This window comes from Mobula birostris, chromosome 11 (genome assembly GCF_030028105.1).
Source record: "Mobula birostris isolate sMobBir1 chromosome 11, sMobBir1.hap1, whole genome shotgun sequence".
Classification (NCBI taxonomy): domain Eukaryota; kingdom Metazoa; phylum Chordata; class Chondrichthyes; order Myliobatiformes; family Myliobatidae; genus Mobula; species Mobula birostris.
Genome location: NC_092380.1, coordinates 55,162,435 through 55,184,707, shown reverse-complemented (window position 1 = coordinate 55,184,707; position 22,273 = coordinate 55,162,435). Strand labels below are relative to the sequence as shown.

Genomic DNA, 22,273 nt, shown 5'->3' with positions numbered 1-22,273 from the left:
CGAATTGGTGCCAGGACAGAGCTCAGACAGTCACCCTGTATAATCGGAATCCTTGTATCTTTGCAAGCAGCAGAGCAAAGTTCGCGTCAGGCTGTTGGTGTTTGTTCGTTTTCCAGAGAACCATAATAAGGGGCAACCAGAGGGGCAATTGCTGTCTGCCCCGGACACTCTCTTTGCATTACGTACATTCCAGGAAGCTACATTTTGGCCCCCACCCCAGTTTTACAGTGAAGAAAATCCCATTTGCAGAATTAATTTACATTATGATTTAGGGCACTTTGTAATGTTCCTGGTGAATTCTGTAATGTGTAAAATCAATGTCAAAATTCCTGGAAAAGAATTCACCTTGTCACTGCCAAAGGTTTGACAAATATTTCATCTGCTGCCAAGACCTGTGGTAAGTCTCTTGACAGTGCTGCCAAAAGGTCTTGGGTTTGGACTGCCAGCTCTAGCCTTCACTGATTCAGTCATGGCAGAAAGAGACTGAATGAAGGAGAATGGGTAAATTGACAATCGGGGGAAACATATGATGAGGAAATGAAAGACAAATAATTTGCATTAATACAGTGCTTAGCACATTTTCAGGCCAACTCGAAGCAACACAGAGTGAGGTGTGGTGCAACTTCAAAATAGAAGTTCCACCCAATGAGATGAGATAACGTCTTCTGGGTGGTTTTAGTTAAAGAATGAATGTTGGATTGAACAACAAAAAAAGCCTAGCTTTTGCACAATTCTTTGTAAAGAATAGATTAGAATGCAAAGGGCTGTATATCCACACACCAGCAGTTAAGAGAACTGTTGTCAAGTGGGAGGTGTTGTGATTGGCAGAGGGGTTTGCAGGTTACTGAGTTGACCACCTTTCGGCCAGCTGCCCACCAACATGGTTAGTCTCTCGCTGAATCACACAGACTTTCCAATGGCTAATGGTCCCCACCCTCCAAAAGCCCAGTTCCTCAAAGCTTTGTGGGTACAACTGATTAAAACATTGGGCATTGTCAGGGTCTCGGGCTCAGTCTGGAACTCCTGGCGAGAGGTAGTCAGTTTCATGGGTGAACTTTGCAAACATTGTGCATTTGAAGTATCAGCCAACAAGGCCATAATATTTCTTCACTTGTTTTGAATTTCCACTTCCTCCCAAATGATTGATCGGTGAAACTATGATAACCTTTCTCAGGAGCATTATCGTTGAGGGTAACAGATGGAAATGAGTTTACACCATCTCAAAAGTGGGGCACAAATGATTTCCATGTTAATCACTCATGACTTGAAAGAAACTGTCTCCTCCCCCATTCCCTGTTCTCCCAAATGTATGTACTTGTACCTTTCCATATTAGTGCTCAGAGCAGGAGCAGGTGTCTGTGTTGTCAGACTGCATCTCCTGAGAACAAGGACTGCAGGGGAAAGGTAAAGGGCAGATAGACCAGATATAGATGAGGGGAGGGGTTTGGAGGCGGATGAGAGTGCCACTGCTGCGTGAAACCGGAACTGGATGTGGTTAGAGTGTTTGTGAGTGACTTAACCAGATGTGAGGTCTCTAGGTTGTGTGTGCCCATTCATCAGAACATGGTCACCAATTGTCTTGAGCCTTGTTGCTGTTGGACCAAACCCACCCTTGGTGAAGTCTCTATGGGAGCTGATCTGCAACTGCCAATCACCCCTCCATCAGAAAAATCACATGTTCCCTCTGCCCATTACATTAGTGAAAGCAAATCATCTTTGACTGCAAAGGGTGTGCATAAGAAGAAGGACATCATGCCATCAGCAAATGTTTGCCTTTTAAGTGATCTCCTCTGCAAGCCAAATATCAGTTAATGGCCACCAATGGTTTACCCGACAGAACAGTCTGGGAGCAAAGTGGAATTGTCTGTTACCCATGTACTGCACATTGCAGCCATAGTTATCTACAAGGCAAGTAGCAAGTGGATGCAGAATCCATATCTTGAAACAAGTTCGGCTCTAGAATGTCAGCTTTACTTGCTCAGATTTCCCCTCCAAACTTTTGACTGATGGGGCGAGACTCCGGTAAGATGTAAAGCAAATTTAAATCCAACATTTATAAGATCAAGAAGTTAATGAAAAAGAAAGCAAAGGAAGATCCATGGAAAACACAAAAAAACAATTTCAAGGGGAAAACCTACAACAATGATCAGATTAAATATTTACGAAAAGCAAGCCTAGAATTGTGAAATAACAGATCATGAAATCTATGGAAATCAATTATTTCTTTCAAATACAACTTACTGATGGATGTAAAATCTTGTTAAATCAATGTGCTGGATTAAATGAAGATCATGCCCAAAATGTGGAATTCACTTCAAAGGATTGTGACTGAGCTGCAGACAAAACACATTTGGGAGAAATAATTTTGGCTTCTTCTTATTTGCAGTAATTTGCAAAAGTCTGTAAGATTATTCGTTTTGATGGAGCGGGGGAGCAGAATGGGAAAACAACTTAAAAAGCATAAACACTTTGATACCTGCCAACATTTCCCAAAACCAAACATATTCAGTGCATAAACAAAGGATTTTAGCTTCCTGATAGTGGCAATTTGCAAAAAATAAGTATTTTTCTTTAAAGAATGCCATCTTAAACTACATAACTCCTCCCAATGGAACAGTCTGCAACTACCCTGAGTGATTTCCTAAGAATCTTTCCTCCAAGCATATCACTTAGTGCACTGGCGTTCAATTCCCAAAGATGTGGTTAGTGTGGAAAAGAGCATTCGCATTCAGTCCACAGGGGTGACACTGCCCTTCCAGCTGCCGGCCACTTTAATTCACCATCCTGATCCCACTCTGACCTTTCCGCCTGTGGCCTCTGCACTGTTACAATGAGGCCTAAGGTTTGAGGAACAGCACGTCATTTTCAGACTGAGCTTATTACAGCCTTGTGAACATAATATCCATTACTCCAACTTCAGATAACTCGGTCTTTCTAAAAAATTTTCAGAACTGGCCACTTTTGTCTGCCATCATTTCGGCTCAGCTTTTCCCTTTCTTTTTCTATCATTACCTAGCCTGCTGAGTTGATGAGCACCGCAGATCAAGGAAACAGTCGACAACAGAATAACTTTCAGAGGAATTTAGTTGAAAGTGGCTTTAGGCTGGTTGAAAGAGGATGCAGAGTTAAGTAAGATTCACTAGGATTTAGTGAAATTGAAAGTTTACTGAGCTGTGAAATTCCAAAGGAAACCAGCAGCATTCGTCCATTTTTAGTTCAGGAAGTGTCAGGCTCTGCTCAGAGTAACATCAGTGCAGCGCCATGTTGCATGGTGGGTGATGGCACATCTATTACTCCATGATGTCATGGACCCCTGCACAGAGTCACACAGCAGAGTCCAATTATAGTGGGATTTCATCGGGAACCTGTCCTTCTGTTATTTCTCCTGTTATACGTGCACAGATTTGAACTGGATATTAGAAAGAAAATGCTAGGTTTAGTAGAGTTAGATAAAGGCTACAAGATTGGATTGAGTTAGGAGAAATAGGATTAAAAAAAAGGAAAGGCATCTATTTATGTTGTACTTTTCATGACAAAAGGACACACTACATTTCTGTACAACCCACAAGATACATTCTAGAAATGCAATCACAAATTCAGAGGCAAGACAACCCATTTTAAATTTCAACAAGATGACAGTAAGGTGGTATATTTTGCAAGGGGCATGCTGTCTAGAAAATTTGTTGAATTGAAGTGCTGGGATGGAAGATAAACTATCAATCGTAATGTAGATCAGGAGTTTCCAGCCTGGGGTTTATGGACTCCTTGCTTAATGGTATTGGTGCACAGCATAAAAAAGGTTGGGAATCTGTGATGCAGATTAAAAAGCTTGGGTTTCATTTCTAAATGGAAGAGATTAGCAAAAAACAATGATAAATGTATGATCTGTGATAATGGGTCTGGATATGCGCGTGGCCGAAGAGTTGGAGGGACACAGAGATCACAAGAGGGGGAGTGCTGAGACAGAGTTTCACTGAACTCTCATTGAAGGGAAGATTTAAACTTCTTCAGGGTAGGCATCCCTACCATAGACCATCCTGTGTTTCTCCATCCCCTCCCCCCACCTTTTAAATCTACTCCATACCTTTTTTTTCTCCAGTCTGCTGAAGGGCCTCGGCCTGAAACGCCAGTTGTACTTTTTTCCATAGATGCTGCCTGGTCTGCTGGGTTCCTCCAGCATTTAGTGTGTGCAATTTGGATTTCCAGCATCTGCAGATTTTCTCTTGTTTATAAATGTATGAAGTCTCATTGTAGGTTACATGGTCGGCAGAACATTATGGGCCAAAGGGCCTCTAATGTGCTCTAAATTTCTGCGTTCTATGTTCTATATTTTTTAGATCATATTTGCAGTTCTGATCTCCATATTATAAAATAGGAAAGGACCAATAAACTGTGATCAGAACTGAGATATTGATTAGGAAATATTGAGAAGAGGAAGTATTTTCTCTTGGAAAGGACACAAAGGTAAGTAGCATGATAGGTCCTGAGAAAATTGGGCAGTCTGAAGTAGAGATGGTTTTACTTGCAGTGTAGTACAGCAGCAAGTAAATCCAATAGGGAACTCTGCGCTCAGGGAGGGTGGTTAGAATGTGTAACTTATTACCACAAGGACTAATTGGACTGAAGTGAAGGATAAGCAAATAGGAAGAGATGCAAAGAGAGGGAAAAGGCTCAGTTAGATTGGCATCAATGGCCACATGTGTCAGGTAACTGCGCTGTGAATATCTTGAAATTCCAGTTGAAAAGATAAGTAGCTAGATGTTGGTTGGAGTACTGTTGGGAAGAATTTCCTGATCTTCCTCAACAGTTTCATGATATTTTACTCCCAGCTGAGTGTGTCTGGCTCTGCTGCATTGAAGAGTTGGACAGGGTGTTGCAGCTGACTTGGACGAAGCTGAAAGGAGATTATAAACAAACTTAAACTCTCTGTGAAACATTCCTGATATTCGCTCTGCTGCTTCATACTAGTCATTTCAGATAAGTGACAAGGAAAGATTTTTAGGTTGGAGCCAGAGCACAGATTTTAAGCCCTGGTTTTCCAGTTTCAATGAAGAAGAATGTTTATTCATGAACAAGACATTTCTTGCTGGTTTACATGGTTACAAAAAATAGAACAGAATTGACTTTATTTAGTGTTTGTATTTGAATAAAATTAAAACTTGTGTGGCTCTAGGAATCAGAACCAAGGTCAATATCACTGGTATGTCACAAAATGTTCACAAATTTCCCTGTATTCAAAGATCCTTCTGTTTCTCCTACTAGTAGTTCTTTTGTCTTTGTGATATAGAAATAGAATTTTATGTATCATTTCTGATCTCACTAATGATTACTTTTTTTTATTTACCCCAGCAGTGTAGTTTGTAAAATAAACTCATACTTTTATTAGGGAGTTGTACTGGGTTTTGATCTCACCTACTTCGTCAAGCTTTGTTACACTATAAGTGTTTGCACAGTTAATCTGGCAGCAGTGTACCCATTCCAACCACTCAGTGTTCACAGCTGACAGCTCCAATGGAAAGCTGCTGCAAATGTATTCTGTGTCCTGAATTCAGCATGTTGCTCCCACCTGACATTTAACCCTTTGAATGTGGCGTCACCTTTGTCTTAGCTGGCAGCAATCTTGCCTGTGTGTCAGGAGATTATGGGTTGAAACCCTACTCTGGGGATTTGAGCATATTATCCATACGTCAGCTGGATTTGTTTCGTGCCTTTAACGTGATAGAACATTCCCAAGGCACTTAACAGGTTTGCTTGTCAAATAAATTCTGACAGCAAGTCGCACGTGGAGCTGATAGGATGATGGCCGGGACCTTGGTCAAGGAGATAGGATTTCAGGAGGTGGTTGAGATGAAAAGCCAGAGTTTGGAAATTCCAAGGCAAGGGTGCTTACGAAGAAGTGAACAAAACACAGGATGTTTAAAAGGCAAGAATTGGATATGAGTGCAGAGATTAGAAAGGGCCAAGGTCCAAGGGAGATTTAAAGATAAAGGTGAGAATTTAATGATGGAGATATTGTAGCTGAAAGTGATGCTTTCATGTTACACTGAGGGAGAAACCATTACATTGAAAGGGATATGAAACTGAAGCCACTAACTTGCTTTCTTAGGTGGCTGTAGCAGAATGAAGAAGAACTGGAAAGTCTTCCTGCATTCACTGTCAGCATTTCATTTCGATGATAATCACTAGAAAGCAAATTGAAGAATCTGTTATCTCACTTCTCTTTGTGCATGCTTGTTGTGCATAAATTAGTTTGCACATTTGCCTGCGGCTTCCTTCAGTTGGGAGGTCAGTTCTGAATTCCACTTTAACAATAAGTCAGATGATGACTAAGATTCTCATCCTACTGATACTGAGCACTTCCAGCAGACTCTGATTTTGTTTCAGGTTTTCTGCTTCTGCAGTCTTTTGCTTCATTTGATATATGTGCCCTACCCCTTCAGTGTATGATATATGTGAATCTATAGAATACTTCCGCCACATTGCTGTCATGGGCACTGCTGGGATTCCTCACAATATTACTATCAATCTGTTGATTATGATTTAATCTACAGTAAGTAGTGAGATTACAAGGTCTCTAATGAAGAATTAGAACATGCTCTAAGCCTAATGCCCATGGCCTTGACTGCTGAGGAACCTCACTGGAATCCAAGCTTGCATTATAGTTGTTTATTTTGTTCTAGGTAACTGTTTTGTAAAATAAAATCAATTCAAAGTTGTTTTGTTCAACAATCTAATAACATATTGGCATTAAATACTCACTGTCTTATGTTATTTATGGATTCTAACTAAATGAATGTCCTACTGTGAGACACATGATATACATATTAATCATAGCCTATTCCTGCACCATGGTTGGATGCAAATGAAATGGTATGAATGGAAGATATGAGTAATTGGCTTATCAAATATAAAGGATTCTTACAGCTTAGCATCTCATATTGCAAGAATACTCGAAGAATTGCTTTCTTGCATGCATTTTTCAAGCGGAAAAGATAAACTATTTGATATTACTTGATCCAATGTATATCTTATGTTGAGTGAGGGATATCCTTGTTCTTGGATTATTCTGGCTACTGTGCCATAATCGCACAGGTCTTTTCCTAATTTGGTAACACTGACAAAACCCTGAGCCAGTAACATATATAATTTTGTCCCAAGTGGTGGGACGTTTTATTCCTACACTCGCATGCTTGGAAAGTTGAAAGGTAAGCTTAGCATTGGTCCATAAAGTACTGATAAACTGGGATAGAAATTTGCTAAATTCATGATATAGAGGTGCTTGCATGTTATAATTTATTTCCAAAGGATGATTCCACTTAAGTTAATGCAACAGAATTTTGGAAGGAAAGGACAAAGCACGTATGACATTGTCTGTGATGTAGGGTTTCAACATGAAACATTAACTCTCCACTAACCTTTACACATGCTGCCCGATCTACTTCATCCCTCCAGCAGTTTGTTATTTTCTCCAGATTCCAGCACCTACAGTCCTTTGTATCTACATGTGCCATTATCCTGCATTTCAGCAATATGACTCAGAACATCCCACTGTTCCTCATGGTGACAGAATTCAGAGTAAGGATGCACAATCTTAGAATTAAAATGCAGATGGTATTTACGGGGTGAAGGAGGAGTTGTTATTTTGCCTCTCAGAAAGCAGTGAAAACGGAATGGACTTCCCTCAAAGGCTGACTCGTAAAAAGACTGGGTGATAGGTTATTTTTAGGGAAAAACATCTAAGGTAAGACAGGTAAAGGGAAATGAAGGACACATCAGCCATGAATTAAATGGCAGTTCATGATTCATGGGTTGTGTGGCATTCACTCATTGCTGTGTTATTGCTTCACTCAGGGAGTAAAGCACCATTCTACTGCTTCTCACCTTCCCTCCGTCAAATATCATCAGGATTTCTCTGAGTGTATCATAACGTAAATGTGGCAAATCATCAGTATTAATGATGGGTAGAGTTGAACATAAACTCCATATCTTTCCTCAGACTTGAAATGCAGTCACTGTTCCCCAGCACAGAGGAATTAAATGAATTACTAGTGGGAGAAAAAGAATAATTGACTCTAATTAGGGTACTTAGGTCTGATCTGATTTGTGTCTTTTACTTGCCTAAAGAGGCCTTTATGCAAAGACTTAAGCGCACTAAATAACATTCCTGAACTTTGTTTTCACTCTGTTTTTATTCTCATTAAAGTTGCGCAAGTTGTTGTGGAGAGCTGAATTATGATATTCATTATTTTGTTTAAATCCATACTTAGTTTATTTAACTCATATGAAGCATCGCCAGAGATCTCAGATAAGGAATCTTGGCAGAGAATAGTGATCTAGAATTCTCGTGCAAAGATAAAATCTCCCTCCATCAGAGGCCAAAAGCCTTTCGAGCTGTTTATATTACAGTTTTAAACAGGTCTTTTTCTAAAACTAATTTACCACCCCCTGCCTAAAGATTTAGTGTTAGGGTTCAATGATCCACATGGGACTGCCTCACTGTAATTGTTGGAGCGCGGTAATCCCCAATCCCACTCCTACTGCCCTGACATGTGCGCTGTTGGGACAATTGGATGTGCTTGCACATGACCATTGATTATTATATACAGTATTTTCCTTAATTGATTCTCCTTTTTGTGTTCACTCACTGGTTAGAATATGCAGCTTTGCAAAGATCTGAGCCTTTAAAAACTTGATTTATTTCTCGCTCTTTGGTAATATTATCTTCTCTGGCTCTGCCCTTAATAAACGTACTGAACTGTAGCAACAAGCTATTTATTAAACTGCAAAGCTGTTTGCGCTCATGCAAGGGCCTAAAGAAGAAAATACTTTCCGATAGCAAGCAGTCACCAGGGGGCATGTTCTGGTTGCTAATGGTTACCTGGATTGGTTTTGTACAGCTACGGAGAACAGCTTGTGCACTTTCACCTTTGACCTCCCATGAATATCTGAGGTCTCGTTGGGGTCAGTGGTCCTTTATTTAAACATCAGACGTGAATAATGGCGCCTGGCGCTCAGCCGACTAGTCCTCTCCTTTTAGTCGTTTTAGTCTCTTGCAAGATTGATCGATGCACACTTAGCTTGTCTGCATGTAGAGTTAGGAATTCAAAGACAGTAACCATTGCCTACTTGTCTTGTGCTTTGTCTTGCTGACAGTGCACATTTACATATTTGACAATGCCTTGGTTTACAAGCTGTACACATGGAAAAAAATAATAAAAATAGGGTATTTTTTCCCTTGTTGATTAAAATCATTTCAAGAGGTGTGGCAGCTGATGAAGTTTCCTGCTTTGACAATGCTAGTTCAAAGTGCAAATTCTTATTTCAGAGACATGGGGTTTGACAGAGAGAAAGAAATAAACTTAGGAATATTGAGTGGCAAGAGTGGTGAATTCCAATGTGAAAGGCGGTTCCTTGTAGGGATCCAATCAAAGGATCCCTTTATTAAGCAACAAGGAGACTACCATCTGTCCATGAACGCTAATTAACTTGTCAATTAAATAACTTGATAAACACTTAAAGAAGACTTTTATACCAACTTCATGATTGATTCCCTAAGCATAAATATTATTCATTGAAGTTTGTTCTCAGGGCTTTACCCAAACCTGTGCCAGCTTGTGTGTGCGTGACCAAACAGTTAATTTAGCATTAGTTTGGTTCTCTAATGTATTGTTTGTCTTGTAATGCTGTTGGAGTGCCCAGTGACAATTCCATTGGTGTTTCTACAGCTTGCACCACTCTGGTACCACTCCTATAATCATCTACTAGCATAGAATGATACATTAGACAGTTCCTGTCAACCGGTAGTTTGGCTCTGGATGTTTCCAGCAAGGTTTCATCCCGAGCAATCAACATTCTTACTGCTTTTATAAAGCATTGTTAAAAAGAGAACAATACACAAAGTGACAAATGGATTAAAAGGAAGATGTGGGACAGTGGTGCGTTGGGAAGAATTTTAAGCAGTCCTGTCTTTAGCAGTGAAGTGACATCACTTTATTCTCATTTACATTTTTTTAACAAATTGGTGTATTCGATGACAAATGAAAACATGACACCAAAGTGTTTCTGCTTGGATTGTCGAGGATCAGAAATGTGCATCTTACTCTGAATCTTTAGAAAGTCAATGTAAGGGCAGCAACAGAGCTTGTGGCTTTTAACTTGACTCTATTTTGCTTGGATCTGAGCTCGATTATCAAAAGTGGCTTTATTGCAGACTATTTAGAGTGGCAGCGTGTGACCAGCTTCAATTGATGCGTCTAACACCTGTTGCTTTTTTTTCCAAAAAATCTCAGCACCATATTAGGAAAGTTCTACACTTAGCACAAAGGCTCAGGTCAAATTTGTAAAGAAAGTATCTTATCTAAGATATTCATTCCAATTTAAAATAAGAATAGATTCCCCTTGCAAGATTATAAATTGCTCTCTCCATCTAACATAATTAAAGTATTCTCAAAGATGAACTGGCTAGTCATATCCAAAGCAGGAAGAGGCAGTGTGCTAGTCATGCGGCCTTTACTGAAATGCACAAATACGTAAGTACTCCTCAGTCCTCAAAGATAAGCAAATGAAATGGAATATATCTCTTTTGCTGTTAGTCCATTGCAACTGCAGTCTGCTCTCAAACATGCCTGCTCCTAATTCCAACCTCACTACAAATTATCTGCGAGAGGTGCCTCAAAAGCATAGCAGTTGGCATGACACTATTACAGCTCGGGGTATCGAAGTTCGGATTTCACTTCCGGCGTCATCTGTAAGGAGTCTGTATGTTCTCCCCGTGGAATGAATGGGTTCCCCTCCAGCTGCTCTGCTTTCCTCACAGTCCAAGAAATGTAGGTTATTTTTAAATGTCCCATGATTGGAGGGAGGAGAAGATGGCGGCGCGACGCAGCACGTGCGGCCGTTCCGAATGAATATCGCATGTGTAACTAGGGGGCCGTGCACAATCCAGATTTGATGGAGACAGCTGTGAGAAGCACGGAGGAACACCTGGAGTAACTTCTGAAATGCCCGCTTCGCTGCCGCTGCTACTGTGCAATCGAGAATCTCTGGAGATGAAGGCCCCAAATCTTCGGCTTTGCCTATTGCCTGTTGCCGGGGCTGGGATCGAAGCGCTCGGCAGAGATGGTGCTCGGTGCTCGGTGTCGGAGAGCTGGTCGGAGGCTCGGAGTTTTCGGATGGACTCGGAGTCAGACTGTGGTCGGATGCTTCCAGTATGCTGCATCGGCAAGTTGGCGGTGCTGGAGGTTTACCGTCTGCGTGAGATGATGGGACTTCCGAGAGACTTTGAGACTTTTACTGTGCCATGGTCTGTTCTTATCAAATTACGGTATTGCTTTGCACTGTTGTAACTATATGTTATAATTATGTGGTTTTTGTTAGTTTTTAAGTCGGTTTGTCATGTGTTTCCATGATATCATTCTGGAAAAACATTGTATAATTTATCAATGCATGCATTAGTAAATGACAATAAAAGAGGACTGTGTGTCCTGATAATCTAAAATAAAAATTATGATGGGGTTAAATTGGGATTCTTGGGGATTTCTGGGGTGGTGTGGCTCGAAACTCCGTAAGGTCCTATTACATGCCGCGCTGCTAAATAAATAAATAAATAATCCATCAGCAAGATACAGTAGATCCTGCAAATGTTGGAAAGACTAAGCAGATTAAGGCCTATGAGGCAATCTCAATATCCTCACTTCCTGAGATTTTCACCACTCTCTATTTTGTTTCAAATGATCCATTGTTTTAGAGGATGACTGCTGCACCAGTCTTGCATTGCACAGAGTTTAACAGTCACAGTGAAACCTCTAAACTTTCTACTTGTGTCCAGATCTTGTGCCGTTTGGAGTTACTCCACATCTATCATCTTTGTTTCTCAATAGGAGATTGTATTAGTGGTGTTCTTTGGAACTGAGTACATCGTCCGACTATGGTCAGCAGGCTGCCGCAGTAAATACGTTGGATTCTGGGGAAGGCTACGCTTTGCAAGGAAGCCCATCTCAATTATTGGTGAGTGGCAGATGAATAATATTCCACCCACATGGTGTGCGACAATCAGTTACTTTAACATAAGCGGCTCCTGCGCCTGTGTAACTCCTTACATTTGGCTTCAGAGCCACACTTCTTAACTTCAATGGGAGACTGATAACATGTTCATTTGAGGGGTGCTGAATACTGCTGTGAGCCCAAAGTAAAGGAAAATGTTGAATATCTAAAATGGGAACAATGAAAGCATACAAAATAAATTATCAGTGCAGTCCATTTGTTACAATTGCATGAACAATTATTTCCCATTCTCTAAGTGCCTTTTATAATTTTGTATAAGAAAACTTAAGAAAGACAACAGAATCAACGGAGCAGAAAGCTCAAGAAGGGATCGTACAGTATGGCCAAGTGAAATAGGAATTGATATGAAAGGTGAGGGGAGTAATGAATTAAAAGTATTGTATATGAATGCACGAAGTATAAGAAATAAAGTAGATGATCTTGAGGCACAGGTGGAAATTGGTAAGTATGATGTTGTGCGAATAACAGAGACTTGGCTTCAAGTGGACAGGGCGTGGGAAATGAATATTCAAGGATATACGTCCAATCGAAAGGACAGACTGATGGGCAGAGGGGGTGGGGTGGCTCTGTTGGTGAGGAATGATATTCAGTCCCTTGCGAGGCGGGACATAGAATCAGGAGACATAGAGTCAATATGGATAGAACTGAGAAATTCTTAGGGTAGAAAGACCCTAATGGGAGTTATCCACAGGCCCCCAAACGGTAGTCTGGATGTAGAGTGTAAGTTAAACAAGAGTTAAAATTGGCATGTAGCGAATCAGGTTGGTACTGGACCCCAAGAAAGGGAGTTTGTGGAGTGCCTCCGAGATGGATTCTTAGAACAGCTTGTGCTGGAGCCTACCAGAGAGAACACAATTCTAGATTTAGTTTTGTGCAATGAACCGGATTTGATCAGGGACCTTAAGGTAAAGGAGCCATTAGGAGGTAGTGACCATAATATGATAAGTTTTAATCTACAAATTGAAAGGGAGAAGGGAAAATCAGAAATGTCAGTATTACAGTTGAACAAAGGGAAATACGGAACTACGAGGGACGAGCTGGCCAAAATTCAATGGAACAATACCCTAGCAGGGACGACAGTGGAACAACAATGGCAGGTATTTCTGGGAATAACGCAGAAGGTGCAGGATCAGTTCATTCCAAAGAGGAAGAAAGATCCTAAGGGGAGTAAGGGGAGGCCGTGTCTGACAAGACAAGTAAAAGACAGTATAAATATAAAAGAGAAGTATAACATAGTAAAAATGAGCGGGAAGCTGGAGGATTGGAAAACTTTTAAAGAGCAACAGAAGATAACTAAAAAGGTAATACGCAGAGAAAAAATGAGGTACGAAGGTAAACTAGCCAAGAATATATAGGAGGATAGTAAAATCTTCTTTAGGTATGTGAATATTCAATATTCAGGAGGGATAGACATGAAGGAAGGGGAGGTGGGGTGGCGTTGCTGGTTAAAGATGAGATTAATGCAATAGAAAGGAAGGACATAAGCCGGGAAGATGTGGAATCGATATGGGTAGAGCTGCGTAACACTAAGGGGCAGAAGACGCTGGTGGGAGTTGTGTACAGGCCACCTAACAGTAGTAGTGAGGTCGGAGATCGTATTAAACAGGAAATTAGAAATGTGTGCAATAAAGGAACAGCAGTTATAATGGGTGACTTCAATCTACATGTAGATTGGGTGAACCAAATTGGTAAAGGTGCTGAGGAAGAGGATTTCTTGGAATGTATGCGGGATGGTTTTTTGAACCAACATGTCGAGGAACCGACTAGAGAGCAGGCTATTCTGGACTGGGTTTTGAGCAATGAGGAAGGGTTAAATAGCAATCTTGTCGTGAGAGGCCCCTTGGGTAAGAGTGACCATAATATGGTGGAATTCTTCATTAAGATGGAGAGTGACATAGTTAATTCAGAAACAAAGGTTCTGAACTTAAAGAGGGGTAACTTTGAAGGTATGAGACGTGAATTAGCTAAGATAGACTGGCAAATGACACTTAAGGGATTGACGGTGGATATGCAATGGCAAGCATTTAAAGGTTGCATGGATGAACTGCAACAAATGTTCATCCCAGTTTGGCAAAAGAATAAATCAAGGAAGGTAGTGCACCCGTGGCTGACAAGAGAAATTAGGGATAGTATCAATTCCAAAGAAGCAGCATACAAATTAGCCAGAGAAAGTGGCTCACCTGAGGACTGGGAGAAATTCAGAGTTCAGCAGAGGAGGACAAAGGGCTTAATTAGGAAGGGGAAAAAAGATTATGAGAGAAAACTGGCAGGCAACATAAAAACGGACTGTAAAAGCTTTTATAGATATGTAAAAAGGAAAAGACTGGTAAAGACAAATGTAGGTCCCCTACAGACAGAAACAGATGAATTGATTATGGGGAGCAAGGACATGGCAGACCAATTGAATAATTACTTTGGTTCTGCCTTCACTAAGGAGGACATAAATAATCTTCCAGAAATAGTAGGGGACAGAGGGTCCAGTGAGATGGAGGAACTGAGCAAAATACATGTTAGTAGGGAAGTGGTGTTAGGTAAATTGAAGGGATTGAAGGCAGATAAATCCCCAGGGCCAGATGGTCTGCATCCCAGGGTGCTTAAGGAAGTAGCCCAAGAAATAGTGGATGCATTAGTGATAATTTTTCAAAACTCATTAGATTCTGGACTAGTTCCTGAGGATTGGAGGCTGGCTAATGTAACTCCACTTTTTAAAAAAGGAAGGAGAGAGAAACCGGGGAATTATAGACCGGTTAGCCTAACGTCGGTGGTGGGGAAACTGCTAGAGTCAGTTATCAAGGATGTGATAACAGCACATTTGGAAAGCGGTGAAATGATCGGACAAAGCCAGCATGGATTTGTGAAAGGAAAATCATGTCTGACGAATCTCATAGAATTTTTTGAGGATGTAACTAGTAGAGTGGATAGGGGAGAACCAGTGGATGTGGTATATTTGGATTTTCAGAAGGCTTTTGACAAGGTCCCACACAGGAGATTAGTGTGCAAACTTAAAGCACACGGTATTGGGGGTAAGGTATTGGTGTGGGTGGAGAGTTGGTTACCAGACAGGAAGCAAAGAGTGGGAATAAACGGGACCTTTTCAGAATGGCAGGTGGTGACTAGTGGGGTACCGCAAGGCTCAGTGCTGGGACCCCAGTTGTTTACAATATATATTAATGACTTGGATGAGGGAATTAAATGCAGCATCTCCAAGTTTGCGGATGACACGAAGCTGGGTGGCAGTGTTAGCTGTGAGGAGGATGCTAAGAGGATGCAGGGTGACTTGGATAGGTTGGGTGAGTGGGCAAATTCATGGCAGATGCAATTTAATGTGGATAAATGTGAAGTTATCCACTTTGGTGGCAAAAATAGGAAAACAGATTATTATCTGAATGGTGGCCGATTAGGAAAAGGGGAGGTGCAACGAGACCTGGGTGTCATTATACACCAGTCATTGAAAGTGGGCATGCAGGTACAGCAGGCGGTGAAAAAGGCGAATGGTATGCTGGCATTTATAGCGAGAGGATTTGAGTACAGGAGCAGGGAGGTACTACTGCAGTTGTACAAGGCCTTGGTGAGACCACACCTGGAGTATTGTGTGCAGTTTTGGTCCCCTAATCTGAGGAAAGACATCCTTGTCATAGAGGGAGTACAAAGAAGGTTCACCAGATTGATTCCTGGGATGGCAGGACTTTCATATGAAGAAAGAATGGATGAACTGGGTTGTACTCGTTGGAATTTAGAAGATTGAGGGGGGATCTGATTGAAACGTATAAGATCCTAAAGGGATTGGACAGGCTAGATGCAGGAAGATTGTTCCCGATGTTTGGGAAGTCCAGAACGAGGGGTCACAGTTTGAGGATAGAGGGGAAGCCTTTTAGGACCGAGATTAGGAAAAACTTCTTCACACAGAGAGTGGTGAATCTGTGGAATTCTCTGCCACAGGAAACAGTTGAGGCCAGTTCATTGGCTATTTTTAAGAGGGAGTTAGATATGGCCCTTGTGGCTACGGGGGTCAGGGGGTATGGAGGGAAGGCTGGGGCGGTGTTCTGAGTTGGATGATCAGCCATGATCATAATAAATGGCGGTGCAGGCTCGAAGGGCCGAATGGCCTACTCCTGCACCTATTTTCTATGTTTCTATGTTTCTATGAAAAGGAAAAAAATAGTTAAGGCCAAAATTGGGCCCTTGAGGGCAGAAAAGGGTGAATTTATTATGGGGAACAAGGAAATGGCAGACTAGTTGAACAGGTACTTTGGATCTGTCTTCACTAGGGAAGACACAAACAATCTCCCAGATATAATAGTGGCCAAACGACCTGGGGTATTTAATGAACTGAAGGAAATTTATATTAGGCAGGAAATGGTGTTGGATAGACTGTTGGTTCTGAAGGCTGATAAGTCCCCAGGACCTGATAGTTTGCATCTCAGGGTACTTAAGGAGGTGGCTTTAGAAATTGTGGACACTTTGGTAATCATTTTCCAATGTTCTATAGATTCAGGATCAGTTCCTGTGGATTGGAGGGTGGCTAATGTTGTCCCACTTTTCAAGAAAGGAGGGAGAGAGAAAACAGGGAATTATAGACCGGATGGCCTGACGTCAGTGGTGGGAAAGATGCTGGAGCCAATTATAAAAGATGAAATTACGACACATTTGGATGGGAGTAACGGGATAGGTCTGAGTCAGCATGGATTTGCAAAGGGGAAATCATGCTTGACTAATCTTCTGGAATTTTTTGAGGATGTAACTATGAAAATGGACAAGGGAAAGCCAGTAGATGTAGTGTTCCTGGACTTTCAGAAAGCCTTTGATAAAGTCCCACATAGGAGATTAGCGGGCAAAATTAGGGCACATGGTATTGGGGGCAGAGTACTGACATGGATTGAAAATTGGCTGGCTGACAGGAAACAAAGAGTAGCAATTAACAAGTCCCTTTTGGAATGGCAGTCGGTGACCAGTGGGGTACCACAGGGTTTAGTGCTGGGACCGCAGCTGTTTACAATATATATTAATGATTTAGATGAAGAGATTAAAAGTAACATTCGCAAATTTGCAAATGACACAAAGCTGGGTGGCAGTGTGAAATGTGAGGAGGATGTTATGAGAATGCAGGGTGAGTTGGACAGGCTGGGTGAGTGGGCAGATGCATGGCAGATGCAGTTTAATGTGGATAAATGTGAGGTTATCCACTTTGGTGGTAAGAACAGGAAAACAGATTATTATCTAAAGGAGTCAAGTTAGGAAAAGGAGAAGTACAACGAGATCTAGGTGTTCTTGTACATCAGTCACTGAAAGCAAGCATGCAGGTACAGCAGGCAGTGAAGAAAGCTAATGGCATGCTGGCCTTCATAACAAAGGGAATTGAGTATAGGAGCAAAGAGGTCCTTCTGCAGCTGTTACAGGGCCCTGGTGAGAACACACCTGGAGTATTGTGTGCAGTTTTGGTCTAAAAATTTGAGGAAGGACATTCTTGCTATTGAGGGAGTGCAGTGTAGGTTAAGGAGGTTAATTCCCGGGATGGCGGGACTGTCATATATTAAAAGATTGGAGCGACTGGGCTTGTATACTCTGGAATTTAGAAGGATGAGAGGGGATCTGATTGAAACATATAAGATTATTAAGGGATTGGACACGCTGGAGGCAGGAAGCATGCTCCCGCTGATGAGTGAGAATAAGGGGTAGGCCATTTAGAACGGAGATGAGGAAAAACTTTTTCACCCCGAGAGTGGTGGATATGTGGAATGCTCTGCCCCAGAAGGCAGTGGAGGCCAGGTCTCTGGATGCTTTCAAGAAAGAGATGGATAGAGCTCTTAAAGATAGCAGAATCAAAGGTTATGGGGATAAGGCAGAAACTGGGTACTGATTGTGGATGATCAGCCATGATCACAGTGAATGGCCGTGCTGGCTTGAAGGGCCGGATGGCCTACTCCTGCACCTATTGTCTATTGTCTATTGTCTATTGTATCTCCCATCTCAAGCATTGACTTTATTTTTGGGTGGGGCATGTGAGGTAAATACTAGACTTCTGTAACCTTCCTTAAATTGGTTTCTGAACCTGACAGATCTCATAGTGGTGGTGGCTTCGGTGATAGTCCTCTGTGTGGGTTCGAATGGGCAAGTCTTTGCAACATCAGCCATCAGGTAGGTAGAACAAGTTTAGTATCAACTTGGGTACCATGCTGGAAAGGATATTATTAGTTAATGCTTTCCTTGATCTTTCTTTGTCTGCATTGTATTTTCTGCTATCATCTAGTTTTGTTTGATATTTATTATCATCATTAGTACATCTCTGCTCATTTAAAATCCTAACTGAGAAAAGGAATAATGTTATGCCCTTATGTGAACTCCTCAAATTTCCACATGTTGGATGACAGCCTGATTTTCCATCTATCTAAATAATACATTTGTAATGTTTGGGGCAGATGGATCACAGACAATGTGAAGTCAGAAAATTCCCACTTAGAAGACCACTATCCCATCTTGAGAGACCTCATGGCTCAATGCCAGGGTCTGCTTTGTCTGGCCCTTCTCTGACCTGCACCACCCCTGGTGTTAAGAGTTATCTGTTGGCTTGCACCCATCTTCTGGAGCAGAATGACTTGATGTTGCAGGAATTCACCATGAGGAGTTTATTCTCCAATTTAATCTTCATTCTTTCTCCTTTTGTTGTACCAAACATTCATAGAACTTATTTGCATTCTTTACCACGCAGGGTAATAGGCTGAAAAAGCTGATATTATTTTAGAAACAATTCATAAGTTGTACCATTGCACATGGATTAATTTAAAAATGAGAGAGCTACTGGCCCTCACTGAAACCATTTTATACTGATACACAATTAATCCTGCTATCTGGGTTACTGGTGCAGGGAAACAGAGTTCCAGCGCCATCATTCCACATTGAGAATTTGAGTCCAATTTCAAAAATCTGGAAATAAAAGCCCATACAAGTGGCTCATGAAGCCTGTCAGGTTGTGGTGACAACCCAGCTGATTCATTACTGTTCCTTGAGGAAAGGAGCTTGAAGCCTACATTAGTGTGGTTAAGATTAAATAACATTCTGAAGTACTGTTGCAAATCACACAGATATATCACATCCACAAGCATTGTTCGCAATACATCAGCTGTCTTGGTTTCAGGAAAAGCAGCTATCCCATTATCTTTGCAGAGCAACTTGTGATAAATGCAGTTAATGTACACAATTATGGAAGGAAGCAAACAAGATGTTCCAAGGCAGCAGGCTCTAGATTGGGTTTAATCTTGATTGCTAACTAGTTGCTATTTTCAGCATCAAATGCTAGGTTTAAAGCCTAAACACCAGGACTGTGCCACTGGTAGCAGCTTATCCTGTTATACAAATAGTTAATAAGTGATTCCACTAATTTTATCTTCTTCCAGGGGCATTCGTTTTCTGCAGATTCTTCGAATGCTGCATGTCGATCGGCAGGGTGGCACCTGGAGACTTCTGGGATCAGTTGTCTTTATTCATCGGCAGGTGGGTGAACCTGGTTTTATATTCCAGGGACCGATTTGAACAATAAGTCCGACTGAGAGGCAGCTGCCTTTCATTGAAGTGCTCAACTCACCTAATCTATCTTGATCAGAACTTTCTTCAACTCCTACCCTCATCATTTGATTCAGATTTTGTTTCCCATTTAATGTTCTCAAAATAACTGGCAGAAGTAAAACCGCTTGGTTATTTGCTGAATGCCCTCATTCCAACTCATATCTTGCCTTTTCCTACTGAGCTCAAGTAGGTTAATTTTAGCAATGAGAAAATGTCAGTGAGCTGGAATTCACTGGAGCAGATTATCACACAGGGTATCTGTTTCATTGAACCTTTCCTGCACTCTGTCTATATGCTGTTAAAATGTGAGTTGATAACTGGTAACAGGACATTTAGGACATGCAGGGCAATAGAAAAACCTAATCTGTGAAGTTACAGAATCATCATATAAACAGAACAAAGACTCAATTGAACTCAATGTCAGACATTGATATTGAGGGAATTAAACATTAAACAAAGAGAAAGCAATAGAAATTTAAAATTTGACATTGATAAAGTCCCAAAATACTTGACAAAATGGGGCGGGAGGTGGGGGGTAGGTTATTTGTTCACATTCTGAGCCAAAGCAATTGATAGGCATATTTTTAACATTGTTAATTATTAGACTTGATGCCCTGTGGCATGCTTAATAAATAATAAGTGTGCAAACACAGGAACTTCATGAATTTATTATGAAATTTACAGGCTCACAAGGCTGTTTTTTTGAAGCAGCACTGTGCAAATTGTCCAAGGACTTTGGTCATTTAGTATCATATCTAATTCAAAAGATCTCAACAGTGCAACATTGCCATGCTCTTGTGCTGGAGTGTCAGTCTCAACATTGTGCAAGCATGCTGTTCTGTAGGCTCTTTGATTTGGTCCTTGCATTCATTGTGATTATGTGTAAAAATGCGGCGTTGACTGAAGATAAGCAAACGGGCCGTGAAGATCTTTAAATTGCTACATAATGCAATGATACAACCTTTTCTTAGGCCTGTGGAAATTTGGAAAGAGCTTAGAGGAACAACAAATCAATAGAAGTGAAACTTGGTTGGGCATGGCGCCACCATCTTTTGTAGCATTAGACAATAGTTATTCAATCAAAGATAAAAGCTTTCTGTATATTGGAACCATTTTGCACTTAGAAAGAAAATCAGCCACATTTTGTTTTAATTTTAGACAATTATTTTTCTTACATGCTTTGACTCAACTCACTGATTTAATTATTGTATATTAGAAAGACTGAAAAACATGAATTTAAAGGTTAAGAGGGTTAACTGCATGCAATCAGGATGTCACACACCCTTTTTAACATATCTGGGTTTAGTTCTAACTTGGCCTAATGTCATATAAGCATCTTTTCCACACAAGCATGAAAATGTGTTTTGGGAATTAATATAAAGTTTAGAGCTGCTTTGTGATGATAGGTCTACAGCAAAGTGCAGCTTTGTAAAAATATATCAGTCTTTTTACAAGAAGGGATGAAAGTTGGACTACTGTGGTAAGAGTGTTATTTGGTTTCTGCAACAAGTGAAACACATTGGCCCTGCCCTGATGGTGAAAGTTTAAAATTCTATTTTCTTTCAGCTTGCACTTCATCAAGAAAGTCGAGGGGAAAACAAACTGAGATGCTTGCAATGTCAAACTAGTTCATTAGGGTAGGTGCAGAGACACTATTTCCCATGGAAGCAATTTCAAGTACCAGACGATACTGTATAATCATAAAATTTGTTGTTTGCCTTTAAGGAGAAAATCATGAAAAAGTTCTGCACATGAGCTGTAAATGAAAATCAAGCATTCTCTCTGTCCCAATAGGGTGGGATGGTATCAGTGACCCTTGGCAGCTATGACACATAAATTAGGTTTGGTAAATTGAGCTAGGATGACCTGAATCTAACTGATTGGATGAACAAGCTTGAGGGCCTGAATGGTCTACTCCATCTTCCGTGTTCTGATGCTGAGTTTGCTCACTAGCACAAGATATTCCTCTGTTGTGCAGTGAACAACTCTGAGCTACAATCATCTGGAGTTTAATTTTCTTGTCACTCTGTATTTGAATAGGAGCTGATCACCACGCTGTACATTGGCTTCCTGGGCCTCATCTTTTCTTCCTACTTTGTATATCTGGCTGAAAAAGATGCAGTGGATGACAGTGGCTCCCAGCAGTTTGGCAGCTATGCAGATGCACTGTGGTGGGGTGTGGTAAGTGTTTGTAAGTGGGAAAACTCTCCGCTTAGCAGAGTCATTTGAGAACTGGAAATTACTTCAACAATACGACCCGATAAGGAAATGGACTGTAAAAAAAACAGTAATAGGGGCCAAGGATAATTAGTATCTGATGTTTTCAGTTTGAAGCACTCCTGTAATTTTCTGCTCAGCTACAACTCTTGTCTTCTCCTGTTACAATTTTCTGATTGATATCTGGGTAGGTTAATAAGAAACTTGTGCCGTCTGTTCCAACAAGGCATTGCACAGAACCCAAAGTCTGCCTGGTGTGACATGGATCTTTGTAAGCAAAGCTGGGCCCTGATTTATAGTGGCCAGGGGTGAAATTTGTCTGTTTAGTAGAACCAACTGATTTGACATTAGAGTAACTTAGGGCTCCACAACAATGGAATCTGCTTGAACAAATACTCAACAAATTGCTGCTAAGTATACTAAATGTTTTTAA

At 41.0% G+C, this 22,273-nt stretch overlaps 1 protein-coding gene across 5 annotated transcripts in view; it reads left to right on the top strand.

The window, feature by feature from the left end:
• The window catches only part of LOC140205086 (potassium voltage-gated channel subfamily KQT member 1), an 851,833-nt gene that overhangs the window by 233,664 nt on the left and 595,896 nt on the right, over positions 1-22,273 (top strand). For all 5 annotated transcript variants that reach the window (XM_072272252.1, XM_072272253.1, XM_072272251.1 and 2 more), the window contains exons 4-7: positions 11,880-12,006; positions 18,120-18,198; positions 19,455-19,551; positions 21,664-21,804. In XM_072272252.1, coding sequence (XP_072128353.1) covers positions 11,880-12,006; positions 18,120-18,198; positions 19,455-19,551; positions 21,664-21,804 — 444 coding nt within the window. The remainder of the gene's footprint in view (positions 1-11,879; positions 12,007-18,119; positions 18,199-19,454; positions 19,552-21,663; positions 21,805-22,273) is intronic.